The sequence below is a fragment of the Nesoenas mayeri genome (genome assembly GCF_963082525.1).
Source record: "Nesoenas mayeri genome assembly, chromosome: 10".
In the NCBI taxonomy this organism is placed as follows: Eukaryota; Metazoa; Chordata; class Aves; order Columbiformes; family Columbidae; genus Nesoenas; species Nesoenas mayeri.
The window spans coordinates 20840506-20865439 of NC_137560.1; the positions used below are offsets into that span (position 1 = coordinate 20840506).

Sequence of the window (24934 nt, forward strand, 5' to 3'; positions counted from 1 at the left end):
TCCCGAAAGGTGGCAATGAGAGAATGGAAAATCCCCAGGCACAACCAAGGGACAGAGGTAATAACAGATTTTAAAAGGACTTAGCGAAGAGATGAACAGAGGGAAGCAAATCTCTTAGTGATGCCCAAAAAGGATGGGGCAGGGGAAAGGACATGTGTTTTGTACCAGGAATCATGGACTCAGTTTTGCTGCAGTACTAGAGGAAAGAAGCTGTTGTGAGACATTGATCACAACTGCACACAAGTCACCCCCAAAAGCCTGTCCCAGCCCAACAGTCATTCCTTGTTCCCATTAAAAAAGTGGAAGCCAAAAGTGATCAGATTTGTCTGGATCTGTACATTTGCCCTGCTGTTGATTAAAAACTTGTTGTGTTTCCAAAATCTAAAGCAAAACTTAGATGGATGTCAATTTGCTTTCGCTGTCACGGGGCTCTGAAGAATCAGTCAGTAAATCAGTTCCCAGCTTGAGAAGTGCATTCGGATATCCCAGAGGGATGGAGAAGTGGCCGAGTCAGCCCAGAGCCTGGCACCTGCCACTGCAGCTTGTAGTTCTCAGTTTTGGGTTTAAACCCCAAAGTGAACCTGTGGACTCCAAAACCAGGACTGTGGTTTGAAGCCCTCCCAGCAGACTCACGAGTACAACAAGGTGATCATCCTGGGTAAGAAAATCTTGCAGATAAAGTTTCTGCTCAATGTATGTGCTGTTGGGGAGGAACCTGTGGACATGTTTTGCTAAGGATGACCCCAGAGCCGGGCTCCAAGTGACAGAGGCTTTTGCATGTTTTCTCATTATTCTCTGTTGTACAATGATGGGTTGGTGTAGAAGTGAAATTCTTTATGCTAAAGCCAAGTATCAGAACTTGGGCTGCTATATATCCTGTTCGTTTGTTTTTAATGTTTGTCTCTGGCTAGAGATTTTGTCTAGGCACAAAAAGGGCACTTTGGATATTTGTCCAATGTATCCTGATGGCCAATAGCCTGGTCAGGGCAGTAATCTCTGCAAGATTGCTGGACACCCAGAAACGCATAAGGCACAGTCACTGAACATATGTCCTTACTTTGCTGAAGTTTCCTGTGTGCATAGCAAAGGGCATTAGGACATACACAAAAAGTTTGTGCGTCCAGAACTTGCCACATAGTGCATGAATGAGCTCAGGTCAGGGGTTCATCCAGGATGCTCTAAACTCAATTCCCAGGTATGGTGTGCTGCATTTTCAATTTTGTTTGTTTGTTTCAGGGAAGTCTGGAGAAATACAGAAGCTCTAGTTACACTTGCCTGCTTATTTCCATTGTATTTCACCTCCCAGCGATCGCTGTATTGAACAGATATGATGCTCTAGGGTTCAGTGCAGTTGAAAATCACTCATCCCTGAGCTGAGCAAAGTGACTGTGAGTTGAAGTTGTGTTTCTTCATCCCAGGAATATGTTTGGGCTCAGACTCACAAGCTCTTCACCTGCTTTAACAAGTTTCTACCTGTTTGTCGAACCAATGGGTCCATTGCAAATGTGAAAAAGCAGTAGATCTGTGTAAGGTAAAGATGGGATTTCGCTGCTTCTCCAGCAATTTAGAGAAAGTTGGGAACTACTGCAACTAAAATACAATTAAATCATCTTTTCCACGTGGAAAAAGAAAATTTAGAGAAACCTCTAATGTGTCCCAATGCATATGTAAGTCGTAACAATGATAAAATTAAGATTGTAAGTTTTGGTTGTTTTCACAGTAATAAACATTGTAAAGGAGTTTCACATCTGTACAGCAAACAATCCAAATTCCATTTAAACCCTGTCTTGAGGGCTTGGGATTTTAGCTGCATCTAAATCCCATGCCCTTTGCATTGCATCAAGCTCAGTTTCACCTACTCAGGGAACAAAGGGGTTTTAATTGAGAGAAAACAGCAAAGCAAGGTTTGCCAAACATCTATTTTGGGTAAAAATGTTTAAGGCCAGTGTTTTTACCGATGTAATGCTTCTTACATCAGGGAAGTCACACTAATGCAGGGTTCGGCCCTGATGTTTTTATATAAATAGAGCATGTAGGAAATTGATGAGCGTGTATTTATGCATTATTCATTGAGATAACATGGAGAGGAAGAGCAAGGTCTGTGCATGAGAGCAGAGCCCTGAGCACCCCGGGTCCTTCGGTGATACCCACCAGGGTGAGGTTCCGCCACAGACATTCGGTCTGACCCTCTGTGCCTCAGTTTCCCCCCATAAAATCACCAGATGGGGATAATACTTAATTTTTCCTGCAGCACAGCAATTTGCAGCCCTGAGGCCCACAGTCTCTCAGTAGGAGAACAGGAACAATGTTCTGTCCCATGTAACCCTCAAAAAGGTGCACAGACCTCTTGTCACAAGCTTGTATTCTGTTATCGTGAATGAACCTTCCCCAGGACCTGAAAAATGAAAAAGTGAATTTGGAAAACCATCGGCTGAGCAGAGAAACCTCGCTGCTGCTGCACCTGGCAGCCCTGCACGCTTCCTCAGCTGGGCTTCACCTCTGCAGGGGTCAAACATGGATCCTGATCCATGCCAAACATGGCATAACAATAGTATATGTCTGTGTATATATATATATTTAGTATACGCATTTAAATGAAAAACTAGCAATGTGTAGTAACACTGCTGAGGGACCCCAAACCCCAATACTTCCTAGCATGCTGGAAATCACCCATCACACTCCAGCAGGCAGATGGGAACAGGGCAGGAGCTGGGGTGTGCAGCATGCAAAAGGCTTGGGACATGCTTGCACCCCTCCAGGGGCTTGCAAATCTCCAGGGACTTCCACATCTCCAGGAGCCTCTATGTATCCAGGGGCTTGCATACTTCCAGGGGCTTGCAACCCTCCAAGAGCCTCTACCTATCCAGGGGCTTGCACACTTCCAGGGGTTTGCAAATCTCGGGGGACTTGCACGTCTCAAGGAGCCCCTCCATACCCAGGGGCTTGCACACTTCCAAGAGTGTGCACCCCTCCAGGGGCTTGCACATTTCCAAAAACGTGCACGCCTGCAAGGGTCTGCACCGTTCCAGGAGCCCGCACGTCCCGGGGGCTCGTCCATGCGCTGCCCCTCCCGGGTACCGCCCCGGGGGCCGGGCCGGGCGGTGCGGCGGTTCCCATTGAGGCCGGTGCCGGGTCGGCCTCCGCCGCGGCGGGGCCAATGGGGGCGGCGGACGCGGTCGAGCCTCTCCCCGGCCTCCCCCGCCGGGAGCCCGTCCTGTGAGGGGGATATAGTACTACGGGAGCGGGGCCGCGCTCCGCAGCCGCGCACCCGCCTCCCGGGGGAGCTGCGCCCGCCTCCCGCCGCTCCGCGCTCCGCTCCCTGCCGGGGCTCCTTCTGGTTGTCGTGGGGTCTTCTGCGTCTTGTTGTTGCTGTTCTATATTTTTTTCTTTTTAATTTCCATAATTATTTTTGCTTTTTATTCTTATATTTGTGATTTTTTTTTTGTTTTTTACTCCGGTTGTTTTTTTACATTCTTCTGAGCGTTCTTTGCATTTTTCCCCGCCGTCCCCGGCTTGCAGAGGAGTTCAGGTAAGGGTGTGCGAGGGCCGCGGAGGTTTGCGCGGGTGCGCGTCCCACCAGCGGAGCCCCCGCTGCCGCAGCACCGGTGGCCGGGGCGGGGGGGCTGGTGGTTGTTTGTGCCGCTGCTGCCCGGCCCCGGGCGGGGATGGAAGGTTAAATCCCCCCCGCCCTGGGTGCAGCAGGGGGGGGTCGGGCTGCGGCCAGCGCTGGGGGGGCTATTTTCAGGCTGGAGCTGTGCTATGGTGTGACAGGCGGGGGGGTGGTGGGTTACTCTTGGACATCGCGACCTGGGGACCACGGCGAGGGGGGGAGCTCGGGCCCCCAAACTCTCCTGAAGAGAGATAGAAGGAGCAACAATAAAAATAATAGCACACCTCCCCCCCCACCACCCACAACAACAACAGCAAAATCCTCCAAAACAAACAAGCAAATGCTTTGCAGCCGTGGAAACCTGGCGGTGCTTGTTCTGGGATGGGAATTGCCCGCTCCCCGGGCCGGTTCTGCTACCCGGCTGATGCCCCCGCATTATTTCGGGGCAGCCCGGGGTGCAAGAGGCAGCGGGGGGACTGTCGGTAGCAGGGGGGGCACTGCCGGTGCATGCTGCAGGTAAAGTGCATCTTCTTGTGGAAGGCAAGATTTGGAGGTCGAGAGGGGTTATTTTCCAGAGAATAAGGCTTTGAGAATGTGACTGCAGCTTCCCAGAGGCGGTGGGGTTGGAAAGAAACTGGGAGACCCTCAACAACCCTCTGTCTTCCCCTCCCCATGTCCGGGGGGCAGCGCAGCCACATTGCAGAAGGCATGAGAGCAGATGGCTTTCCTGGCCTTTTTATTTCTTTCCTTTATTTTCCCTATGCATTTCTATTTTAATTTCTTAGAAACACCGGGCCTGGTTCGCTCCCTGGTTTATGGCTCTGTCTGTGGAGCAGGAGTCGGCCTGACCAGATTTAAAATCTTTTAGGGAACAAGGGAAACCATAAAGAGATTAGTGCTAAACTCGGAAGAGCTGTAGCTGTGTACATGGGAAATGACTGTCAGCGTATCTGAGCCCATACAGCGCTGTGCGATCAGCTGCCCTGGACTGACTGTCCAGAAATGACAGGCTGGGAAATACGTCCTTGTGTTTCGACAACTTCCCAGGACTTAACATTTTAATGTTACTCCGAGTCAGAAAGCGCCTTCTCTGTTTTCTGTTTTGTTTTGGGTTTTTTTTGGTTGTTGTTGCTGTTATTTTTTTTTCAGCTGGTGATTAGATGGACAGGTTTTAAACAGAACAACATGTTTCTGGCAGAAGGGACATCATAACAACCCAGGGAACTCTTAAAAGTTGGAGACCGCGGTGCTGCCATGTGCTATTGAGCAGCTGCTGTATTTCACTCCAGAAGGGGCTGTTTTTCAGCAGCTCAGGCACTGAGGTCCCTCTGTAGGTGCTTACATTTCTAGCTTTTTGTTTGTTTTTGAATCTTCTGGCTTTGGCTGTGTCTTCAGGCAAAATAGGGATGAAAGCCCTTTGGTTGTTAGTCTGGCCTTTGGGATAAAATATAGCTTCAGCTCGATCCTGCATTCCAGGCATTCCCCAAAATCTTCTTGGCTGCTCTGCAAGTTTTGAGAGAGCACAGAAAGCAGATCTGGCCCGTGGTGTGCCTGGATCTGTTTGCCTCTGACAGTCCCCTGCCTTCCCAAAATGACTCTGGTAACACTGGGTGACATTGCTCCATGTCAAAAGAGATGGGGATAAGCACGCTGGCTGTTTGCTGCTGAGATACGTTACTCGCAGCAGTTGCTAGGAGTTTGTTGGGTTTTTTCCACCTCCTTTCAGCCCTTATTCAAATGAGGGTTTAGTTCTATTCCCAGTGAAATATAAAGATGTTTTGGTAATGTGGCTTCCTAGTTCCTAGGCATTTAAAGAAAACTTGAACTGTTTTTTTCTTAATAACTTTACCAACTGCTTTTGGTGCGTGATCTTTCCCTGCACGTAAAGAGCACGCCAGCTTTTCTTAGAAAAAAAACACATAGCAGTCCAGATTTCACTCACAGCACCGTTCTTCAGCAGTTCTAGCTGGAACGATACAGACATAGGAGGGAAGATCAGAAACCATCTGAGGGCAAGTGCCCCTTTCTGCCCCACATTGCGCTGGGCAGTCACCAGTTTTTGGTGCAAGATAGAAACAAGCTGCTTGGGCGAGTTCTTACAGGAAGCCAATACAAACTTCTCCGAAGCAGATTGTGTTTTCTCTTTCAAAACTGGGGCTGGCTCAGCTGGAGGAGCTCTCTGTCAACACAGAGATTTAAAAAAAAAGAAGTCATGTGTTAGAAGTCATTTGGCTCTTTTGACTTTTCACTTTTACTATAAGAAATGATTATAGGCTAAGGTCACAAGACAGAGCCGCTAACCTCTGCTTGAACTTCCTCGTGTTCGGCACATGTGGGTATTTCATTATCAGTTCAGAGCCATAGCTGACTGGCGGGCCAGGCATACCAGGGAAATATGCAATCTTACTTTTAAGTCAGTCTTTCAACCTGCCTCTACTTCCTCCATATGCCTACGATGGAGGAAGCTGTATCTTTAAGAAATGTTTGGGGTTTTTTCCTTCCAAAATATTAATAGATGCTGCCATTGGGATGGAGCTCTTTAAGGATGTTGTGTAAAAATACCTCGCTCTGCGTTCATTGCAGCACGGAGCGCATAGACGCCTTGTGATTTTTCTCCAGAGATGGCAAAGATGGGGCAAATTTTTGGAGATGAGGCAGCAAGGATGCTCTGCAATAGCAGTGACAAGCATCCCCTTCCCTGCACGAAACTGGGAGCTATTGACTATTCATGGCAAAGTGTCCGAAGCGCAGCAGCAGAGCCTGTGGAAAATGACAGCGTGTAACAAGATTGACTGGCATTTCCTTCACGCTGGGTCACATGCCTCCTAATTCACACACACACAAAACCTCATAGGCTGATCAAATGACTCCTATCTCTGCAGTCCGCATACCTTCCACAGAAAGAGTTGTTTTATTATGCACATGTACAGCTCTGTTTTCAATCAGTCACCTTGAGCGAATGACTGAGGGCCAGTGTTTGCTCCGTCTGGAGGTCCCTGCGATTGCTCTCGAAGGGGCATATTCTCCCTCTGTAAGCAATTTTTATTTTTCCTCTGGGGAGGGGGGCAAAACGAAAAAAGAAAACAAACATGCAGATGCCCCTCCTGCCTTCCCCTCCCCAGAAACCTTTCTAAGAAGTTCGATCGGCTTAACTGGGAAAGTGCAGGTTGGTGGCTGCTGTCGGTGAGCATCGCGGTGGGCTCGTTTCCCAAACCCTCCCGCAGGGACGATGGATTTTGCTGTGGTGGCTCCGTGGGGTCGCGGTGGGATGGCGGCTCACGTGAGTAGGGGCTTGCGGGATGCTGCCCGCTCGCCTCACCACGGTGCGGGGGACACCGGGAGCACCGCTGCCCGTCGTGGGTTTGGGATGCTGGGGATCCCTGCAAACTCCCTCCTGGTTTAGGAACTAGCAGGAGGTTCAGATCACCCCAGCCTCCGTAGCCAGAGAGAGGGGAGGATGGAGCGGTGAGTGAAACCGGCCGCCAGCTGCCGTGCCAGGGCAGGGTAATTAGCTCAGCGCAGCGCCAGCCTTATTAGGGGCAGTGCAGGTGCTGATGACGTTGGCACACTGATTCATGGCATCTGGAGGGGAAAATCCGCCTAGTAAATGCTGAAGCACAGTAAATATTTTTGGCTCCTGACAGATTGGTCCTTGCATTATGCTGATTAGCCTATATTTGTGGAACCGAGGAAGTTAAAAATAAGGTTGGTGGAAAGCTACAAGATAAGGAAAGGATTTTCATTGTATGGCCGCCAGCAATAAACTTCTTTTTTTATTTGTTTTTCTGGATGGTAAGAATTTCAACACTTCATTTTTGTTTTCTCTCCCCATTCCCTCCCATGGCTCTGGGTTTCACTGTTAGGTGAAAGCCCATGGTTTATTTTCTGTTCCCAATAATATTCTGGAAGGGAGCTGTAAATCTAGAGCGTGTTCAGTTGGGAAACGATTTCTGAAAGGTTTCTTTTGCAAATACATGGTGCAATCCTGCAAAATGCTTTGTCCCTGGCAGTCCTTAGGGGGTGGTACAGACGTATCAAAGCGTGTAGCAGCGTGTGTACTCAGTGAGGCTGGTTGCTTTGGACTTTCCCGTGAGCTAGAGGGCTTTATGAGCCTTAGTTCACGGAGATAAATGATTAAACTAACTTCTGACTGTTGCTGTTTTGTTTTCCTACACTCAGGCTCTCACCTGAACTTTTGCTGCGTGGTATATGCTGTTGGGATAACCCTAGGAGATAGCTCAGGAATGGTGGATCACTTGCTGCCTACTGATGAATCCTTTTCATCTACAAGATCTTCTCTTGGATACTTTGGGGACATGACAGCAGGGGTGAGGTCCTACCAAATGTTGCCCTCTCCCCTGTCGGAAGATGACAGCGACTCGTCCAGCTTTTGTTCTTGTTCCAGCCCTGACTCCCAGGTTCTCAGCTCCAGCTATGGAAGCACATCCAGTGCGGAAAGTCAGGACAGTATCTTAGACTATTTATTGTCCCAGGCATCTTTGGGCAACGCCGCTGCATCATGGTGGGACAAAAGGAGACTTCAGCCGATAGTGAAAGAGGAGTACTTTAGGTTGCCTGAATTTGCTGTGGATATGGAAGACTCTGGACCATTTCAGCCCACGCTTGAGGAAATTGAGGAGTTTCTGGAGGAGAACATGGAGTTGGAGCTCAAAGAAAGACCTAAAAGTGAGACCAAGGACTTGAGATCTTGCAGCCAAGTTTCTGTTGCTTCGCTACAGCAGAAAGACCATATGTTACCCAGCGCTAGTTTAAAAGAGAGCAAAAATGAACAGTTGAGCAGCTCAACGGAAGGTGGCCAAGCTTCAAATGGGGGAATGTCCCTGGAGAATGGGATACCGGTTATGCTGCAAATTCAGCCTGTACAGATCAAACAGGAGTCCAACACCAGCTCTAGTTCCCAAGGACCAGCACAAGAGAACGTTAAAATTGCACAACTCCTAGTCAACATCCAAGGACAGACATTTGCCCTTGTGCCTCAGATAGTTCAGTCATCCAATTTGAACTTATCCTCTAAATTTGTCCGCATTGCTCCCGTCCCCATCGCCGCCAAGCCAATTGGGCCAGGAGGCATGATCCAGGGTCAGACGGGAATCATCATGGGTCAGAAATTTCAAAAGAACCCTGCAGCAGAACTCATTAAAATGCACAAATGTTCTTTTCCGGGTTGTACCAAGATGTACACGAAAAGCAGCCATTTGAAAGCCCACCTGAGGAGGCATACAGGAGAAAAACCTTTTGCATGCACGTGGCCGGGTTGCGGATGGAGGTCAGTATTGGGGTGCAGCGCTGTCCTATCCCCCATACCCTTTTTTTTTTGCTCACTCAACTTAACTTGCCGAGTGAGTAGGTTTGCACTCTGATCTGTTGTTTCTATTCCTATAACTTGTTCGTTTGGCTTGAGAATTAAGACATTTTATTTTTCCTGTTAGCTGGTCCAGGGGCTTTGATAAATTAAATAGCAACGCATCACCTGCTGGCACCAGCTGTTTAAGTGTCTTAAAAAAACCTCAAAGCATCCCACTGTAATTTGTGTTTCATTCCAAGAGGGTCAGATTAAGCTCGTTACTGCAGGCAGTACCTTGAGGTCACATTGGTCTGGTTGCAACACAGCAGCTGCAGCAGATGCTTGGCTGGTCCCAGCTGAGGGCTGGAGCTGGAGTAGATGGTTTAGGGCAGAATCCCTGTGTGCAGGGCTGAACGTGATCACCGAGGCGCTGTGACAAACGAGCGGCGTTCAGAGCAGCAATATTCTGTGCGGTTTCGTGGAAAATGAGCTCCATCCCACTCCTGGAAATGCTGGCTGTGACACTCCAGCATGCTTGGGGGTTTATTCTCTGCATTGATTCAGAAAAAAATGCGTGGGTGCCACTCAAAGTTGCTAAAAGCTGTCAGATATAACAACATAACCAGAAGGCTGAGGTGGAGTTAAGCATCGCTTGAATGAAAGATTGCAGGTTTGATTGAGCAGAACATTTCACAGAGGGTCTCTCTTCATTTTGTTTTGGTTTGTTTTTTAACAATTTATTTTTAACACTTGTTGAAAAATTAAAACTTCTTTAAAAAACATCAACTTTTTATTTTAAGGAAGCTTTGGTGGAAGCCTTCCCCGCTCTTTCCAATTAGTTGTGTTATTAGCCTGCCTGCTGATGAGCATTAATACAAAGCACTACAAGTTATGATGGGAGAAAACAAAACCTTAACTCTTTTCTATTAAATTAAACCAGATTTCTTTCAAATAATATCCTACAGAGCTTCAGTGAGCAATGTCTAATGAGGAAATGGGTTGTGAGCATGGGGAACAGACGAGGTAAAAAGTAACAGGAGAGGATTGTGTAAAAATGCAAGTACGTGAGCCATGCAGCAGTTAGAGATGGCTGGATTGGTTTGAGGGAAAAGGTCACAAAGGGGCTGAATCCTCTGCTCCCCAGCTGGGCCAGTTTGAAGTTTGCCTCTTGGCGGGATTGAGGAAATCAATGCAATTGATTTATTTGATTCTTGTTTTTCTTTCCCGTTTCAGTTTATGGTGGCTCTGCAAACTGGTGGTGATTTTCTAGCTTTTCCTGCTGCTGGCACTTCTCACGAGCCGGGCTCAGTGTCTTGCTGCTCAGGATGCTCTGAAATTAAAGCCGCGTTATTTAGCTGATTGGTCCCATCAGCCACAGGCTGGTTTGCTCCTGACCTGCAGCGGAGCCACTTACTCCTCATTTAGTTGCCAGAGTACATGCGCAGAGGCAGCAGATGTGGCTTCTGCCTGTGGGTGTCATGCTGCTTTTCCTTTGCTTTTCCTTTGCTTTTCCTTTGCTTTTCCTTTGCTTTTCCTTTGCTTTTCCTTTGCTTTTCCTTTGCTTTTCCTGGGATGTGAGCAAAACTCTCTTTTTTCCTTTGGCATGACAAATGCATGTGGCATGTGAGGGTTTGTCTGATCTCTGCTGGGATTTATACCAGCGCTGCCAGTGACTTTTGTGGCTCAGGATCAGGAGCCCGAGGTGTTGCCTGTAGGTGACCTGCTGCAGCTCTGTCTTACCACAGAGCTGGTGTTTTCCAGGCTGCAGAACCAAGGGGAGCATTTAGGAAGAATATTAGGTGGTAAGGGGTGGAGATGGAATTTACATCGGGGTCCCTGCATCTTCCCATCGGTGCAGCAAATGGTGTGGATCAAAAGCAGGACACAGGTGTAAGGTGAGACAAGAGAAGCGCAGGTCCCATGATCGGGAGCACACTGAACCGTCACTCTCAGCCAGCCACAACTTTTTAAAGATGAGGAGCCCAATAAGCAATTAATCACCTTAGCTATGAGGGGCACATGTCTTGTCCACAAACAGCTGCTGGAAGGGCTTTTCAAACTCTCTATTGCTCTTGTTGCATTTCAGAGCCCAGGCTGGTTCCCCCATCCCCAACACCCCAAACTCTGGAAGGGCTCTGCTCGGGGGGGGTTTTGGCCATCAGTGGAGGCTGTTTCCCTCACTCCCAGCAATCAGCCCCTGCCTGACATTCCTGCACATCCCCTACACGCTGCTCCCACATCAAAGGCCAGACCCAATTGAGCGCTGAGTTACTCAGTCCCCTTTCATCAATAAAACATGTTTATCTTTTCCAGAAGTTCAGCGAGAGCTGTGATCTCACATGACTTAATGCATCTGGACTCTCTGTTTGCTTGCAGTTTTATATCATCTTGGATGGATTCAAGCACTATAACACTGCTGGGCTCTGCTTTTCGCTCTTTTCTCTGCATTCTTGTGCTTGCGTATTTATTTTTTCACCAAAGACACTTAAGATCTGACCTCACTGAAGATAGCAATTTCAAAAACAAAACACAGTGTTGCCTAGCACAAAGTAGCTGAGCTGTCGGGGGGTTAAAGCTTTCCCAGCTCTCTTGGCAGCCCTTCTATGACAAAGTTGCACGCCCTAAATGCACTAAGGTAGGGGTGTGCACACAAGCAGACCCTTTTGCTAACCCCCGGGACAGCTGGAGAGCCCCAAGCACCTCCCTGGAGGAGGCTGAACCCTGCTTGCTCGTGCTCTTCTTTGGCACGGGGCAAGAGCTGTTTTCTGCAGGCAGCAGCGAGGCGTTCACAAGTGGCCGGTGACCCGCTGCGGTCAATAGCCCACTGTACCGATCGGCGCGCTGATCCGTGTCACGCCAGCTTATACCTTTGGCACTGGCAGCCTCTGGTTAGTCCTGGTCCTGAGACAGGCTGGCCAAAAAGCTGAGCTGCAGCGTGGGCCAGTGCCCAGCAGCTGTGTTATGGCGTTGAGCAGAAGCTCTCGCTTTCCCTCCTGGGCACAGTGGCGTGCAAAGCTGCTGTTCCTGCAGGACCTGGGGGATGAGGCAATAGAGTTGAAGTGCTGTCCCGCATCTTCTGGCTGGAGGTGCTTCCCCATGGCTGGCTCTGCAAGTGACAGTGTGCGATAAAAGCTTTGCCTGGTTTGTAGGGAGGGTTTAAAGGCTTTTAATGTGTGCATGGGAGGACCACGCATGGGACAGATCAGGGCAGGCGTCCCGCATTAGACTTCTTTGCTGGTGCTGTGCAGAGGGGTTTGCAGGAGGTGCTGGTTTACCGTAGTGCTGCTTCAAGGATGGGCAGAGTGAACCTAGAGCCTCCTCTCCCCTGCAGAGAGGAGCATCCTGAGTTAGTCCCAATGGCTGGTGGCCATGGTGGGGACCATGGAGTACCAGGCTGAAGCTATTGACCTTTCTTGCCCTGTGAGCCATGTATCAATGTCTTTGTATGGCCAGGAGACACAGAACATGTCCTACATCAGGGAGTTCTACAATTTCTCTCCAAGGGAGATGCAGTCATGGGTTCTTTGGGGTCCCACCAGATAAGAGGTTGAAGGAGGCTCTTCTAGTTGCTGTGGGATTGCCCAGATCTCTCCACCTTCCTTTTGAAGGAGGAATCCTTCTGTAAATGGCAGTGATTTGGGATAGTGAGGTGTTCCTTGGAGGTGCCTTTCTGTTGCTCGGATTTGATATTCCACTGGCGATTATTTGCAGTTTTCTTGGGATGATCTTGGTGCCGGAACATGCTGCAAATATCATTTCACTGCAGAGCCAGGCCACCAGATCCTCCCAGCTTCCTTGTCCTAACCTTTGCGTTGTGTTTTTGTAAACACACCAACAGCTTGAGGTTTATTTCTGTGGGCTCTGTAAGCTGATCTTTCTGTGACTGCTGGGGAACAGTATTGCAACATTCCTGCCTCTTCAGCTAAGGACATCGTTATGAGGCAGAGTGTATTTTTATTCGATGAACTCATCCGAGCTCCCGGGGTATGAGCAGAGCTGCTCATTCCTGACATGTGCCCGTTTCTTCCCCACCATCCATGCAATTCCCATCAAAATGCACTTGCAGAGCCCTTGTGTAGTGCGACTGCACTTCTGTTCCAGATGGTGACCTCAGTGACCAAGGACATGGGACGAGGCAACCCGGCCACATCTGGTTTTACTCCTTTGGCTGATAAGCCTGTATATAGGAAGATGGGTCTTTGCAAAGGTGCTTTTCCCTGTCTGCTGCCTCTTTTCCCTGGATGTGGTTGCCCTCACAGGCAACAGGTTTGTTCCTTCCCCAGCTCTGAGTCCTGCTGAGGGAGTTTGCACAGGCAACATCCCACCTTCTCGAGAAAGAGACTTAGTCCCGCTCGTCCGTAGCTTTCCAAGAGCATCCCTCCAGGGATGCGGCACTGGGACTAGCTCACTAAGGACTTGGGAGAAATCCCTGGTCCTGCTGCTCCCAGGTCCAGACTGTGGTTTTGGGAAACCATGGCTGGGAGAAGCAGGGGAGCTAGAGAAAGCAAACATGCAAGTACTGGGGGAGAAGAGAAACCTCTGTCGTAGGCTTTACGAAGGTGATGTGTGGCTGACAAGGAACAGATGGATGGCTCCATTAGAGCATCTGCCTGTTGCTCTTAATGGTGAATATGACTCTTGCACCAAGGGGATACCAAAGCAAGGAAAGGGAGAAATGCAAGAGAATGAGTGAAGGAATTTCCCCCTAGAAACACTCCTCTGAGTTGTGTCCACACCATGCCTTACCCATGGTATCTGCATCTGCTTTGTGCCAGCTGAACACTCTCTGGGTTGCATCCCTGGACTGAAGAGCTGTGGGAACTGGGGAAACCATTCCCAGTTTCCCAGTGCCTGTGCTCTATTCCTCAGCTGGTGGCCGGTGATCAGAGCTAATTAAAACCGTTATGTGGAAACTTATTTTTCTTGCATGAAGGACTTATTCATAGGAGCCCAGTAGTCCTGTTTTCCCCCTTTCCTAAAAACAGCGTATTCACTCTGGTGGTGATGTGTTATTTTGCTCCAGAAGGGCACATTTTTCTACATGTCGTTTCCCCCATTTATTCAACTAGCACCCATGACTTCATTTATTTATTGTAAATAAACAGCTGATACCGTTTCTTGCAAGCTCTCTTTCTGTGCTGCTCTTTGTTACTGCTCTGGCAACAAAACACTTAATTGCCCTTTGTCAGGCAGCGAATTTTTTGTACCCATCTGGACAGGGCTGTTTTAGTGTGACATTATTAATTAACCCTGTGGCTCCCAGTTACGTCCAAGCTGGAAATAGAACCAGGCCCACTGTTAGGACCAAAGGATTAGCTGATTTGGGTTCAGTAAAGCCCAGTGGATTCGCAATGGCTATTTGGGGATTTTTCTGTGGAGATGGAAAGTGGGAAATACCCCAAATTGAAATCACTCTGGGAGACAGTTTTGGTAATTAAAGGCTCAATCTTTATTTCAATTTACCCATGAAGGGACTATGCTAATGGCCATTGGGGCCCACCTGGATTTCTGCTGTTTCGATGTTGAGCATCTCTGGTATTGAGATGTTAATGTCTCTTTATGGGAGCACATACAAAAGCCAGTTTTTCAGCAGGATCTGATAAGCCATGTAGCTTCTGGGCAGCTCTGTCGGGCTGTTATCTGGGGTCTATCTCAAACTAGATGCAGTTACTGGATGTCTGTTGTGCTGGTGCCAGTGGGAGCTTGGGGCAGACCTCATCTGCAGGATGTTGGTTGGTGTCTCTCCTCAAGAAGGGTCAATGCTTGGATTTGCAGGAGAGAGCATGTGGGACAGGCTTTGGAAGGAGGATCAAGAGCAGCGCTGTTTTTTGTTGAGCTGTACCCATGTTATTGAGTTTAGGGCAAAATTAGTACAAACGTTGCCTTTGTGCGTTGCTCTGAGTCCAGAGTTGATATGGAATGAGGTTGATAACTGTGTGTTTCCATCACTGGTTGGGACCAGACTGGCCCCCTTGTATCCCTTTCAGTTTGTGTGTTTGGGCTTTGCCTCAAGTGGAGTCTCTCAGTGGCCTGAGGGGACTTGTTTTTCCTGTTCTGAGAGACATAGCAACGTAAAAAAAATTAAAATAATTAAAAAATCTGAAAAGTCTTCTCATCTCTTGCAGGTTCTCCAGGTCAGATGAGCTGTCCCGGCACAGGCGCTCCCACTCGGGGGTGAAACCCTACCAGTGTCCTGTCTGCGAGAAGAAGTTTGCTCGAAGTGACCATTTGTCCAAACATGTCAAGGTGCATCGGTTTCCACGAAGCAACCGTTCCGTCCGCTCCGTGAACTGATTGGTCCCGCTTGCCCCTTCCCGCCCAGCCGTCCTACAACAGCCGATGACAGCACTTTGTTCACTATATTTCTAGTGATAATTTATTTGTCTCCACAGAACAGTCAATGCTGTTACTCGATACCACCACGTCTGAGTGTCTCATGTCCTTTAAAGATGATTTGAGAATGAAGTTCTTTTTGGGTCAGGGGAGGGGGGTGCTTCTTCCTTGCTGTAGTTTTTTTTTTAAGGATGTTATTTTCCTTTCCTTCTACCTTTCCCTCCTTTGCTGCTGCTGCTTTTGGAAATTGCAGTGTTTTATTTTTAGCTGTTTTCTGCTGCACAGGAAAATGTAAGAGTTGCTTGCTGCTAGTTAATTATAGCCCTGGCATTCCTGAGGGCTTTGCTCATGTGCAGGCCATTCATTGTGAGTTTTTATTAAGCTGCTCTATTTGTCCAGTTTGGAAACAGCAAATTCCTTTTAAAACGAAAACAACTCCTTTGTTTTTTGGGTTGCCTGAGCCAAGGATTTGTAGGGGCTGGCCATAGGAGAAGGAACAGTGGGAGCTGGGGATGGGGCAAGCAAGGCGTGAAGAGCACTGGAATGTGCCTCTCTGATTTCCCCAGCTTACGTTTACCTTTTCCTTGGCTAGGGCTATATATAAATATTTATGAATATATATTCATACATATATATTTCTAAGCAAAGACATACCCCAAGCAAACCCAGAAGCTCAGGCTGGATGAAATGGCTTGGAGCGGAGCCTTTTGCTGTGGCTGAGCATGTCCCATGTGCAGCTTCTCCTGTCCCGTGCTGCTGTGGGGCTGAAGGGATGCCCATGCCTAGAAGGAAACGCTGCTTTCCTTTGACCCTGGTTTGCAGCACCCACTGTCTTTAGCAGAAGAACTGTTGTCTAGCACGTAAAGCAGCAGGAAGCCGTTCTTGAGAACTAAGCCCTGGACCAGGCTGCCCAGAGCTGGTGTGGAGTCTCCTTCTCGGGAGGCATTCAAACCCACCTGGACACGACCCTGTGTGATGTGCTCTGGCGACCCTGTGTTAGCAGGTGGGTTGGACTGGATGATCTCCAGAGGTCCCATCCAGCCCCAACCAGTCTGTGATTCTGTACCAGCTGAGCTCTGTTTCTGCCTTTGCTTCTGTCCTCTGGTGTGATCTTGGGGGAGAAACCAGAGCACCAGCCCTGGAGGTGCCTGGTGAGCACGGGGCATCCCGAGCATCCACGGCGAGTCACCACCTCGCTAGTTGGAGCTGTCTCCGTTTGTCCACTGTCCTGCAGGGTGTACCTGTACCCAGGGGAGGGTGGGAGGCATCATGGCCTGGTGGGACAGCACCGTGAGATCTTCTGTCCAAGCGTGATCTTCAGCGCTAATCCTCCCCTTCCCAACAGCCATGTCAGAGCTCCGTGCAGCTGGGGTGGGCAAATGGGTGAGAACAGTAGCCAAAAGAAACAAATTTGTGTAGTAGCTGGCTAAGAAGGGAATTCGAACAAATAATCAGATGGTAGCAGGCAAATGATTTTGTTTGTGTTTCTTCTCGTTGCTTTGTTTTTCCTTTTGAACTCTGGTGATTGTAAGAAGCTTTAGAAAAAAATAGAATTCAGTAATTAGGCACGATTTTATAATGGATGTTAGATTTCCTTTCCATTCGCAGGCGGCATCTGTTTGTCTTTTTGTTGGCAAAATGGGAAATAGGAAACTGCGATTGTAGCACTAGGCAGAGCAGGGGCCCACGCTGTGCAAGAACAGCAGGTCTGGCTAAAGCGAATGCATTCCTTTTGTCCTCTAGAAATTAATATAAATGAACTATCATCTATTGACTGGTTTATATCACATCCTATGAATGTATGTAAATAAAACTGTACATAGATGCATATCTATATAAAATATCTTTTAATAACATATCAAAATTTGTGTAAATTGGAAACAAAAATACCTATAAAGCCAGTGTACATAAGTTACAATTCTGTATATTTTCTTTTGTTCTTCATAAAAATATATTTACTTTGACAATAAAATGAAAATGGAAATTTTAAATCCCTTCTTGAAATTATTATTCATTAATTTCCTTTGTGGCCAGCTCTGTAATCGGGACAGTAGTGCTTCAAATTTTGATTCACCTGGCTGTAACTTTTCAGGTGCTGGGTAACAGGGAGATGATGGAACACACCTGAAGTTGCCTTCAGAAGTTTTTCTTATCTCGGAAGGTTCTTGGGAGGCACGAGATGTTTCAGTTCTCCTTCACCAGAGCCCTCTCACAGCCATGCTGGGACCCCATGCGTTCTGTGGTTACTGACCGCTGTGGAACAGGTCGCAGCCGCAGTGAAACTGTAGTTAATAATCTAGAGCAAGCAGGTTTTGAGGAAATTCAAGCTCTAGTGGTTAGTGTGAAGCAGGAGGGGCTTCAGTCTGCTTGAGGCTGTGACGGTGACTCACTGTGTGACCCAGGACAAAGGACTCGATTGCCTTGTGCCGCAGTTCTCTTTCTTGCAGAAGGGGGATAAAAACACATCGTGCTGAAACTGTGGGACTTAATTTACGTTTGTGTGGTCCTTGGATGGAAGGAGCAAGCTATGAGACCCGCAGTCACAGGATTAGATTGTGAAAGAAAGGCTCGGCACGGCGGCGGTCTTGGTGCCAAGGCGCTTCAGTTGGCTCTTCTGTAAATCCCACGTCTGAGAGAGTGATGTGAAGGATCTGTGGTACGAAGGATGCCTCAGGCCTGAGGAGAAGACGTCCTGTTCTGCAACAACCATTGCTTCCCGTTTGTAACAACAGGGGCGTGAACACGATGCTCTTGTGATCTGCAAGCCGGGACATCTCTTGCTATGTGCTTTTGCTTGCTTGGCCTCCACTGGAAAAAGAAACCAGCGACGTTATTGGTGTTAAAATCACTTCTGAGGCTCTACGGGAGCAATGGTGCTGCGGGTCTAGACCTTCTCCCAGCAAGAATCACTCTGAGACTAATGGGCACTTAGGGATTAAAGACTTTCCCTGAAGAGCAGCCACCAGAAAACGCCAGCTGATGAGCCTGGGATCTCCAGACCACTCGTTATTTTTTCCAGAGAATCCCTATGAGTCTGGCAAGAGGACCGAGGGATGTGGCAGAGTAAGCTCTGTTCACTCCAGGTTGTTGTTACCTCCTGAGCTGTAGCTTGAAGACCAGAGTCCTAAGGACAGCTCGTTTAAGAGCGCTAGTCCCATACGTGCCTTAATTAGCAAGCCTGCAGCAAGAAGATCTGTGATTCCCTTCTGTTCTCACCCTATCAACATCATGCATAAAACCAGCTGCTTCATTTGAACCAGCATCTCAGTCTCCTCCCCATCTCCTCTGGAGTTCTGATATTGCTGTAATGTTGGGCAATTCACCCTGCAAGACACCTGGGGCAGAAGGTGTTATTTTTCTGCAAGAGGCAATACTTAAAGCTGGAGTGATGCAAAATACCAGCTGTTGGAGCACAGCAGTGCAGAAATCTGAGATCTAAGCCATGTTTTAGTCTCACATATTTTCTGTGAAACACATTGTCTCTTTATTCTTTTCTCTTTTATTTCTGAGTGTGGATTGTGTGGGTTTTTCTGGCTAATACCAGTAAGGAAACTTAAGTTTATATCAAGTTATAACATTTTGTTTGAAAGAGTAGGGCCATGTTTGCTGTGAAAGGAGATTTAGTTCTGCATGCAAATTAATGATATTTTTGGAGGTTTGTTGTGAAAAAGTAGAGATTTCAAGAAGTTTTTGGTGTTTGTTCTATGTTGAATTACCAGCCTGTCTGGGCTGTGCTGATTCAGGAGAAAAATGTGGCCTTGCCTTAAGCCCAATTACTCTTTATGCACTCAAAGATAAAAATGTATTTTAGTGCTTTGATGCCACAACTGTATATAAGTTTATTATGTCCCAGCTTCAGCAACTTTGCATGGCAAAACACAGCATGACATTGTTACACATATGCCTAAGTCTCATTGACTTACAACATCTATAATTGGGTTTCTGAGGTGTGAATGGACACGTGTGCGGTGTTTGAGCCTTCACATAATGATGATTATCTGGTTCCTAACACCTGTGAGATGTCTCTATGTTTCTAAAAGGTTTTACTGGCAATTTCTGGCTGTTCATCAAGCTAGTTGTGAAGGAACAGTGTTATGAAACATGAGGAGCTGACAGTCGAGAAGGTTCACTAGAGGTAAGGACTAAGCATAAACCAGTAATTGTAAAGTGATTTTTCCATAAGGTGACCTGATTTCTGTGGCTTGTGGTTAAACACAGAGCAGTGGAGTGACATCTGAGACCACAGAGCAAGGCAGAGGGGAGATGGGAACAGAGCCAACAAGTCCCAAATCTCCTTTGCCCCAGACGGTGGCACAGACCACACATCGATAACACACAGTGCATTATAGAAGGCAGAGAGTAGTAGGATGCTGAGACATCAGATAAGCAAAGAAAAGTAAAAAGAGAGTATAAGATAAAGTCAGGCTGCACTGATAATCTCTCCTTTTGGAAAGGATGACAGGAGAGGAGGAGGAGAGCTTGCTTGCTGGAGTGTTGCACTTGGGAATTACCAAGGTAAAATGCCCTAAAAAGGGTCCTGCTCTCTTGATCCGTGTTCCAAGGGGGTATTTTTTTCCCCTGGCAGTTTGTGGGGGAGCTCAGGGCGCTGCACCGCTGTGGAAAGCAAAGCAGCCCTTCGAGCAGGGTGGTGTGATGGAAGGTGGCACATCTGGCTGCTGGAGGAGCGCTTGGGCTTAGACCCTGTGATGTTTGCAATGGTTCCCTGCTCCCCAGGGGGCTGTTTCCAGTTAAATCCTTCTGCCAGGAGCCTTCAACTTGTCGAAATGGCCACTATACATTTAATCCAAACAACCAGGTGACTCCAGCACAAAGGCAGCGGCAATAAGCCAGCGTTAATGATTACCCCGGCCCTGTGGGTTATGTAAGCCTGGATGTGCCGTACCATGGGCTCTCGGCTCAGACATGCCCTCCCTGTCTGGGAGAAATACCAAGGACCTGCCAACACACATAGAAAGCTGTTTGGAGCCAGCTAGTCTTTTCCTTCTCCCCTTTTGACAGCACCTATGAAGCCCATTATTCACTTGGTTCGGTGATTGCTGTGCTTTGCTTGCTTGTTATTCAGAGACAGTGCTTTTAAAGAATGAGTTGTGCTAAACTCCCACTGAGTCCAGCACAAGCCAAGGACAGGGACCGCCACAGCTTATCTGGGGAAAAAACTTCCCAACTAAGGCAGGGACTGCAGATCCTTGGTTTCTCTTGCTTGTTTCTTCTGGGACATCTGTGTTTTTGTGGATTTTAATCTCTTATCCCACAGGTTTTAGTTTTGTTCTTGCTTTTTCTTTGGGGGGTGGGTGGGCAGTTTGAAGGTGTGTGATGTGTGAAAATAGATACTGTGAAGAAGCTTCTAGTCTTAATATCTAGCGTGTGTTTGCATACAGCTAGAGGGATGTGCCTCAATGACTCTTCTGGTCAGATGATCCTATACCGTGAGGTTTGCAGCTCCTTGGTGCTCAGTGTTTTACAGGTCTGAGCTTCGATCTGCTCTGCCAGCTCAGTGCAGGTCTTGCTGGAGCACACCCTTCATCTCTTGCTGCGTTCCCTACCCGATTATTGCCTTTTTAATGGTTTCGTGGTTAGGCTGATGTAAAACCCATCTAAGTACTCTGTCTCTTACTGAGCTAAGACTGGATGAACCTCTTGGTCTTTGGAGAAGTCTGTTGCAGAGAGCTTTCATCAGCTCTCCCATCCTGCCCTATGGAGCATTTATGCCTTGGACAGCATCTTGCCGAGCCCCAGCTCACTATTCAAGCATCCTGCAGTTTAGAGCAACATCTGACAAGGCTCTGGCCATCATGAGCAGAGGACAGTGTCTGCATCTCTGCCGAGTGCAGCAAGGAAAGGCGTTGGGTAAAATGGGAGTGAAATACATGAACAACAAGTAACTGTTGGGAAAGCCAGCTCTCATCTTGCTCTCACTGGTGCTCGTCTGGCAATGCTTCTCCTGCTCATGTTGGATTCATAACCACCCTGAAAGAGAGAGAAAATTGAGGTGAGCATGGCCTACAGTTTTCTGGAAGGGAATGGAGGAAGGAAAACAGAAACTGAAGCTAGTCATGGCGTAACAGGCACCGTTCTGTCTTTTCCAGCACAGACAGAGTGATGGGCTCCTTTTGCAGAAAGGGTTCTGCTTGTTTGGCAGAAGGAAGCTGGTCTGGGGCAACAGCAGCTTTATGGCAGGGGGTTCAGTGAATGATCGTCACAGGGTTGTGCCTTGGGCAGCTGGTGGTTATAAAGAGAAGGGGCTGGGATTCCTTGTCAGTCCCTCAGGTCCCCTTTCTTGTGTAAGGACACAGCTTTTCTCCACCTGAATCTGTAGCTGATTCTTGGAGTGGGCTCGAGTGAGTCTTAGCACTTCTCAAAGCAGAAATATTGCTTATTCATATGACCCAAATACTGGGAGCCTCAGTAATCACAAGACACTCCAAGATCTTTAGCAGAAACATCTATCCAGGAATTGTTTTGCATATGACTGAGGGTGGAGTCCACCAACCCACAAAAAGAAAGGTACAATGAATTACTGTTCTGTATCTAAAAAAGCCTTTGGCATCTGCCTTTTCTGTTGAGTCTAGTAGGCACCAGCTTAAGCCCTGCTCGTTATTGCAACATTACAGTTGAAAATACAAGGATTGGGCTATTGGGCTGAAAAGCGTCCAGGTATTTAGTAAACTCGCCTTCCATAAGCGAAGGAGTGATGCAAACGTTTGAGTTTGGCTGTTGACGACTGACTTTTTCTGAGAAGTCTATAAACAGCAGCCAGGTAGTCTCTCACTTTTTTGTTTCTCTGGTGTGCATCGTTTTTCCATGGACAACATGTCCTGGACCTTAGAGAGCTGGCTGGAGCTAAATTCATTTAGACCGGGTGTCCCTAGTGGCAGATAATGCATCAGGGAGGGTAAAGGGCTTGGAAATTTCGTTACATCAGAACAGCCATTCTGCAGACAGAAAGGCTGGAAAGACAGAAAGGCTGGAGAAACAGCCAGGCTGTTGGGATGGTGGCAGTGCCATAGCAAGTGGCCTCATGGGCCAGTGCTTGTGTTGGACCTGGCTCCGCTGTGCCAGTTCTGGGGCCCGACTGGGACACTGTGGCTGCGTGGAGCTGCGATGCAGATGTGGCACCCGAGGCAGGGCTGATGTGGGGAGCTATTTGACATAAACAAGACCACTCTGCCTCGGCTGATGTGGAAACGGCCTCTGGAATGGGCTCGTCCCTTCTGGAAGCGGCAGATGCTCCTGGGGAAGGTCAGCTTTGGCCGAATGGGAGAGTGACGTGATGAGCAATCCGTCCCCGCTCAGAAAATTGAGTTAGTCACAGCTGACAAGTTTGCTGGTAAACTCTCCTTCTTGCTCCCAAAGAATTAATGGCGCAACTGGAGGGTGTTCATTTACCTGCCACCCGGGACCTTTAGTCTCCTCGCAGGGTATTCCAACAACTGATAAATAAACACACATTAGTAACACATTTGCCTTCAAGACAGTGTGGATTTTCTTCAGCACCAAGCTCACAACAGCCCTTCTCAGGTGCTGCCCGGTTGCCTGAGCACTTGCCCATCACTCAGGATCCCTGGCACTGCCTTGCAGATAATCCAGGCTTGTCCATGAGATCAGTGACACCCACGAAAGCTTAATGTGAATCAATCTGTGCCATGCCTAAAGGAGTGAATAGCAAATTAGTGTTGGTCTTGATGACTTCATGTGAGTTACCTGATACCCTCTGACAGATCCTTGGTGGGTGGAGAACTCCAAATCCAGGGAGAGCTGAAGCCACTGTCCTCGCTTTGCTTCTGCATTTTCGTGCTGGTCTCAGTAAAACAAATTAGCTGTGCTAAATTAATATTTGACACTTCTCTAGCATCTTCCAGATGAGGAGCAGAACATGTTTCCCAGTGGGGAATTACAGCTTCCAGCTCCCTGAAGAGTACTTGTCACCTTCATTGTGCCAAGTAGGAAAAGAATTTAAATGATTTAACCAATAGTTCTTGGGGAGATTGTGGCAGAGCTGTAGAGCAACCCCAAATGTACCAATCCCTTCTCAGATTGAAGCGTTAATCACAGCTTAATGGTTTGATGTGATTTTGAGACATGTACACACTGATATATAGATGCAATTAATTGAAGTACACTGGGGAAGAAGGGGGGATGCTTTTTAGCCCTCTGGATAGGCTTAAGACCAACACAAATATTTTAGCTCGTGTAAGAGTGCTCATTTTGAAAGTTAGCTCAGAAGATCTAGTCCAATGTAATATCCGCTGTTTATTCTGACCTTTTATTAAAATTCTGCAATTAGATAATTTGTGTGGGATTTAATGAACTCTACTCTTTGTCGTGATAATGTGGTGGCAGGTGGTCACTGGGGATGCTGGCTGGGCTGGTTCAGTTCCCAGAGCTGCTGGATCAGTCCCTCTCTGTGGTTTTGCAATGCCTGGACCTGCCAGTGTTGGGTATTTTGAAGTGATGCTCCATCTTCCTCATTTTCTTTGCATAGAGGCTCCCCTTGTGAACTGAGGATGTTGTGATTTTACCAGAAAGACTCTACTGATGAGCTAGTGTGAAAGACAAATAAAGTTTCTGTTGCAAAGCACTGCAGTCAACTTGGGGTTTATTTAAGTGAGGTGCTGTTTGGGGATTTGCTGCGGTCATGCCGGTCTGCAGAGAGAACGAGGAGTGGAATATTCTCTTAGTTTGTCCTTGAAGATCCCTCATGAGGCCACATCTGGGTCCATATTAGTGGAGGAGCCCTGGGACAATGGGCTGCAAAGGCACTGAAGGGCTCCCTGTAACCCCCTTGGCTCTGCTGCCAACTCCTTCTAGTTCAAGGTTTTCCACCAGTCGAAACTTCACTGTCAAATGAATTTCAGACTTTTTCAGTTTTTGTAAAAGATTTTTATGCCTTTTATTTTTTGTCAACTGCGAATTTAAAGAATTATGTGTTTTTGTTCAAGCCTCAGCAGTTTTCTTTCAAGTTGACTTTTCCATCACGGCTTCGTTCTCAGTTTGTACTCAAGCAGCCTTCCCACTCAGGGTTAACGACTTTGCTTGCTGGGTTGGATCTGGGAGGGAACCGGGAGTCTCAGCTGGGTCTGGGGTTAATCACAGGTGTCAGCTGAGGTTCCAGGTTCCTATAAGAGGAGAAGCTCAGGTGTGGGAATGTGGCTGGGTGTTTATGGCTGGTAAGGGAGGGGATTGTGGTGCACCTACTTTTGGGGAGTCATTAAGGAAGAGGCTACAGCAAGGAGCAGCTGACCTGTGCAGTGAGATGCTTTGAGGAATGAACCTTCAGCAGGTACAGTGTTGGGGAGGCTGTGGTTGACATGGTTGAACCTCTTGGTTTGTTGTTTTGGTTTTGTTGAGGTTTGTTTGTGGGTGGGTTTTTTTGTTGTTTGCTTTTGTTTTGTTTTTCCTTTGAGGAAAGAGGGTCCATTCAGGAGTGAAAGAGGCCTGAAACTGGTGGTTAAATACTTCTTGCTGGTGTTTAAGCCCAGGAGGTGATGAACTGTGCTTGGCTGGGAGGGAGCTGAGGTGCTCTCTAAATGAGGTGTGTGAGCTGAAGGTCCAGGTTGTGTTTGGTCTCGCTTGAGGGGTGTAGGGTAGGTCCCTGGTTCAGTTCAGGTGGCTGTGCCACAAAGTGCGACTTGGGGGATCACACTCCTTTCTGGACCTGTTGTTTT

General features: G+C 47.8%; 1 protein-coding gene across 1 annotated transcript; it reads left to right on the forward strand.

Annotated features, from left to right (window-relative positions):
- The first annotated feature begins 7839 nt into the window (after positions 1-7839).
- Positions 7840-15220, forward strand: KLF15 (KLF transcription factor 15). The gene is made up of 2 exons (XM_080350718.1): positions 7840-8897; positions 15041-15220. Exons 1-2 carry the CDS (start codon positions 7855-7857, stop codon positions 15207-15209), a joined length of 1212 nt encoding a protein of 403 aa, XP_080206844.1. The 5' UTR covers positions 7840-7854; the 3' UTR covers positions 15210-15220.
- The last annotated feature ends 9714 nt before the right edge of the window (positions 15221-24934 follow it).

Coding starts and splice junctions, on each gene's coding strand:
- KLF15 (XM_080350718.1), top strand. CDS start 7,855: ATGGTGGATCACTTGCTGCCTACTGATGAATCCTTTTCATCTACAAGA. Junction 8,898..15,040: donor TGGCCGGGTTGCGGATGGAG/GTCAGTATTGGG, acceptor CATCTCTTGCAG/GTTCTCCAGGTCAGATGAGC.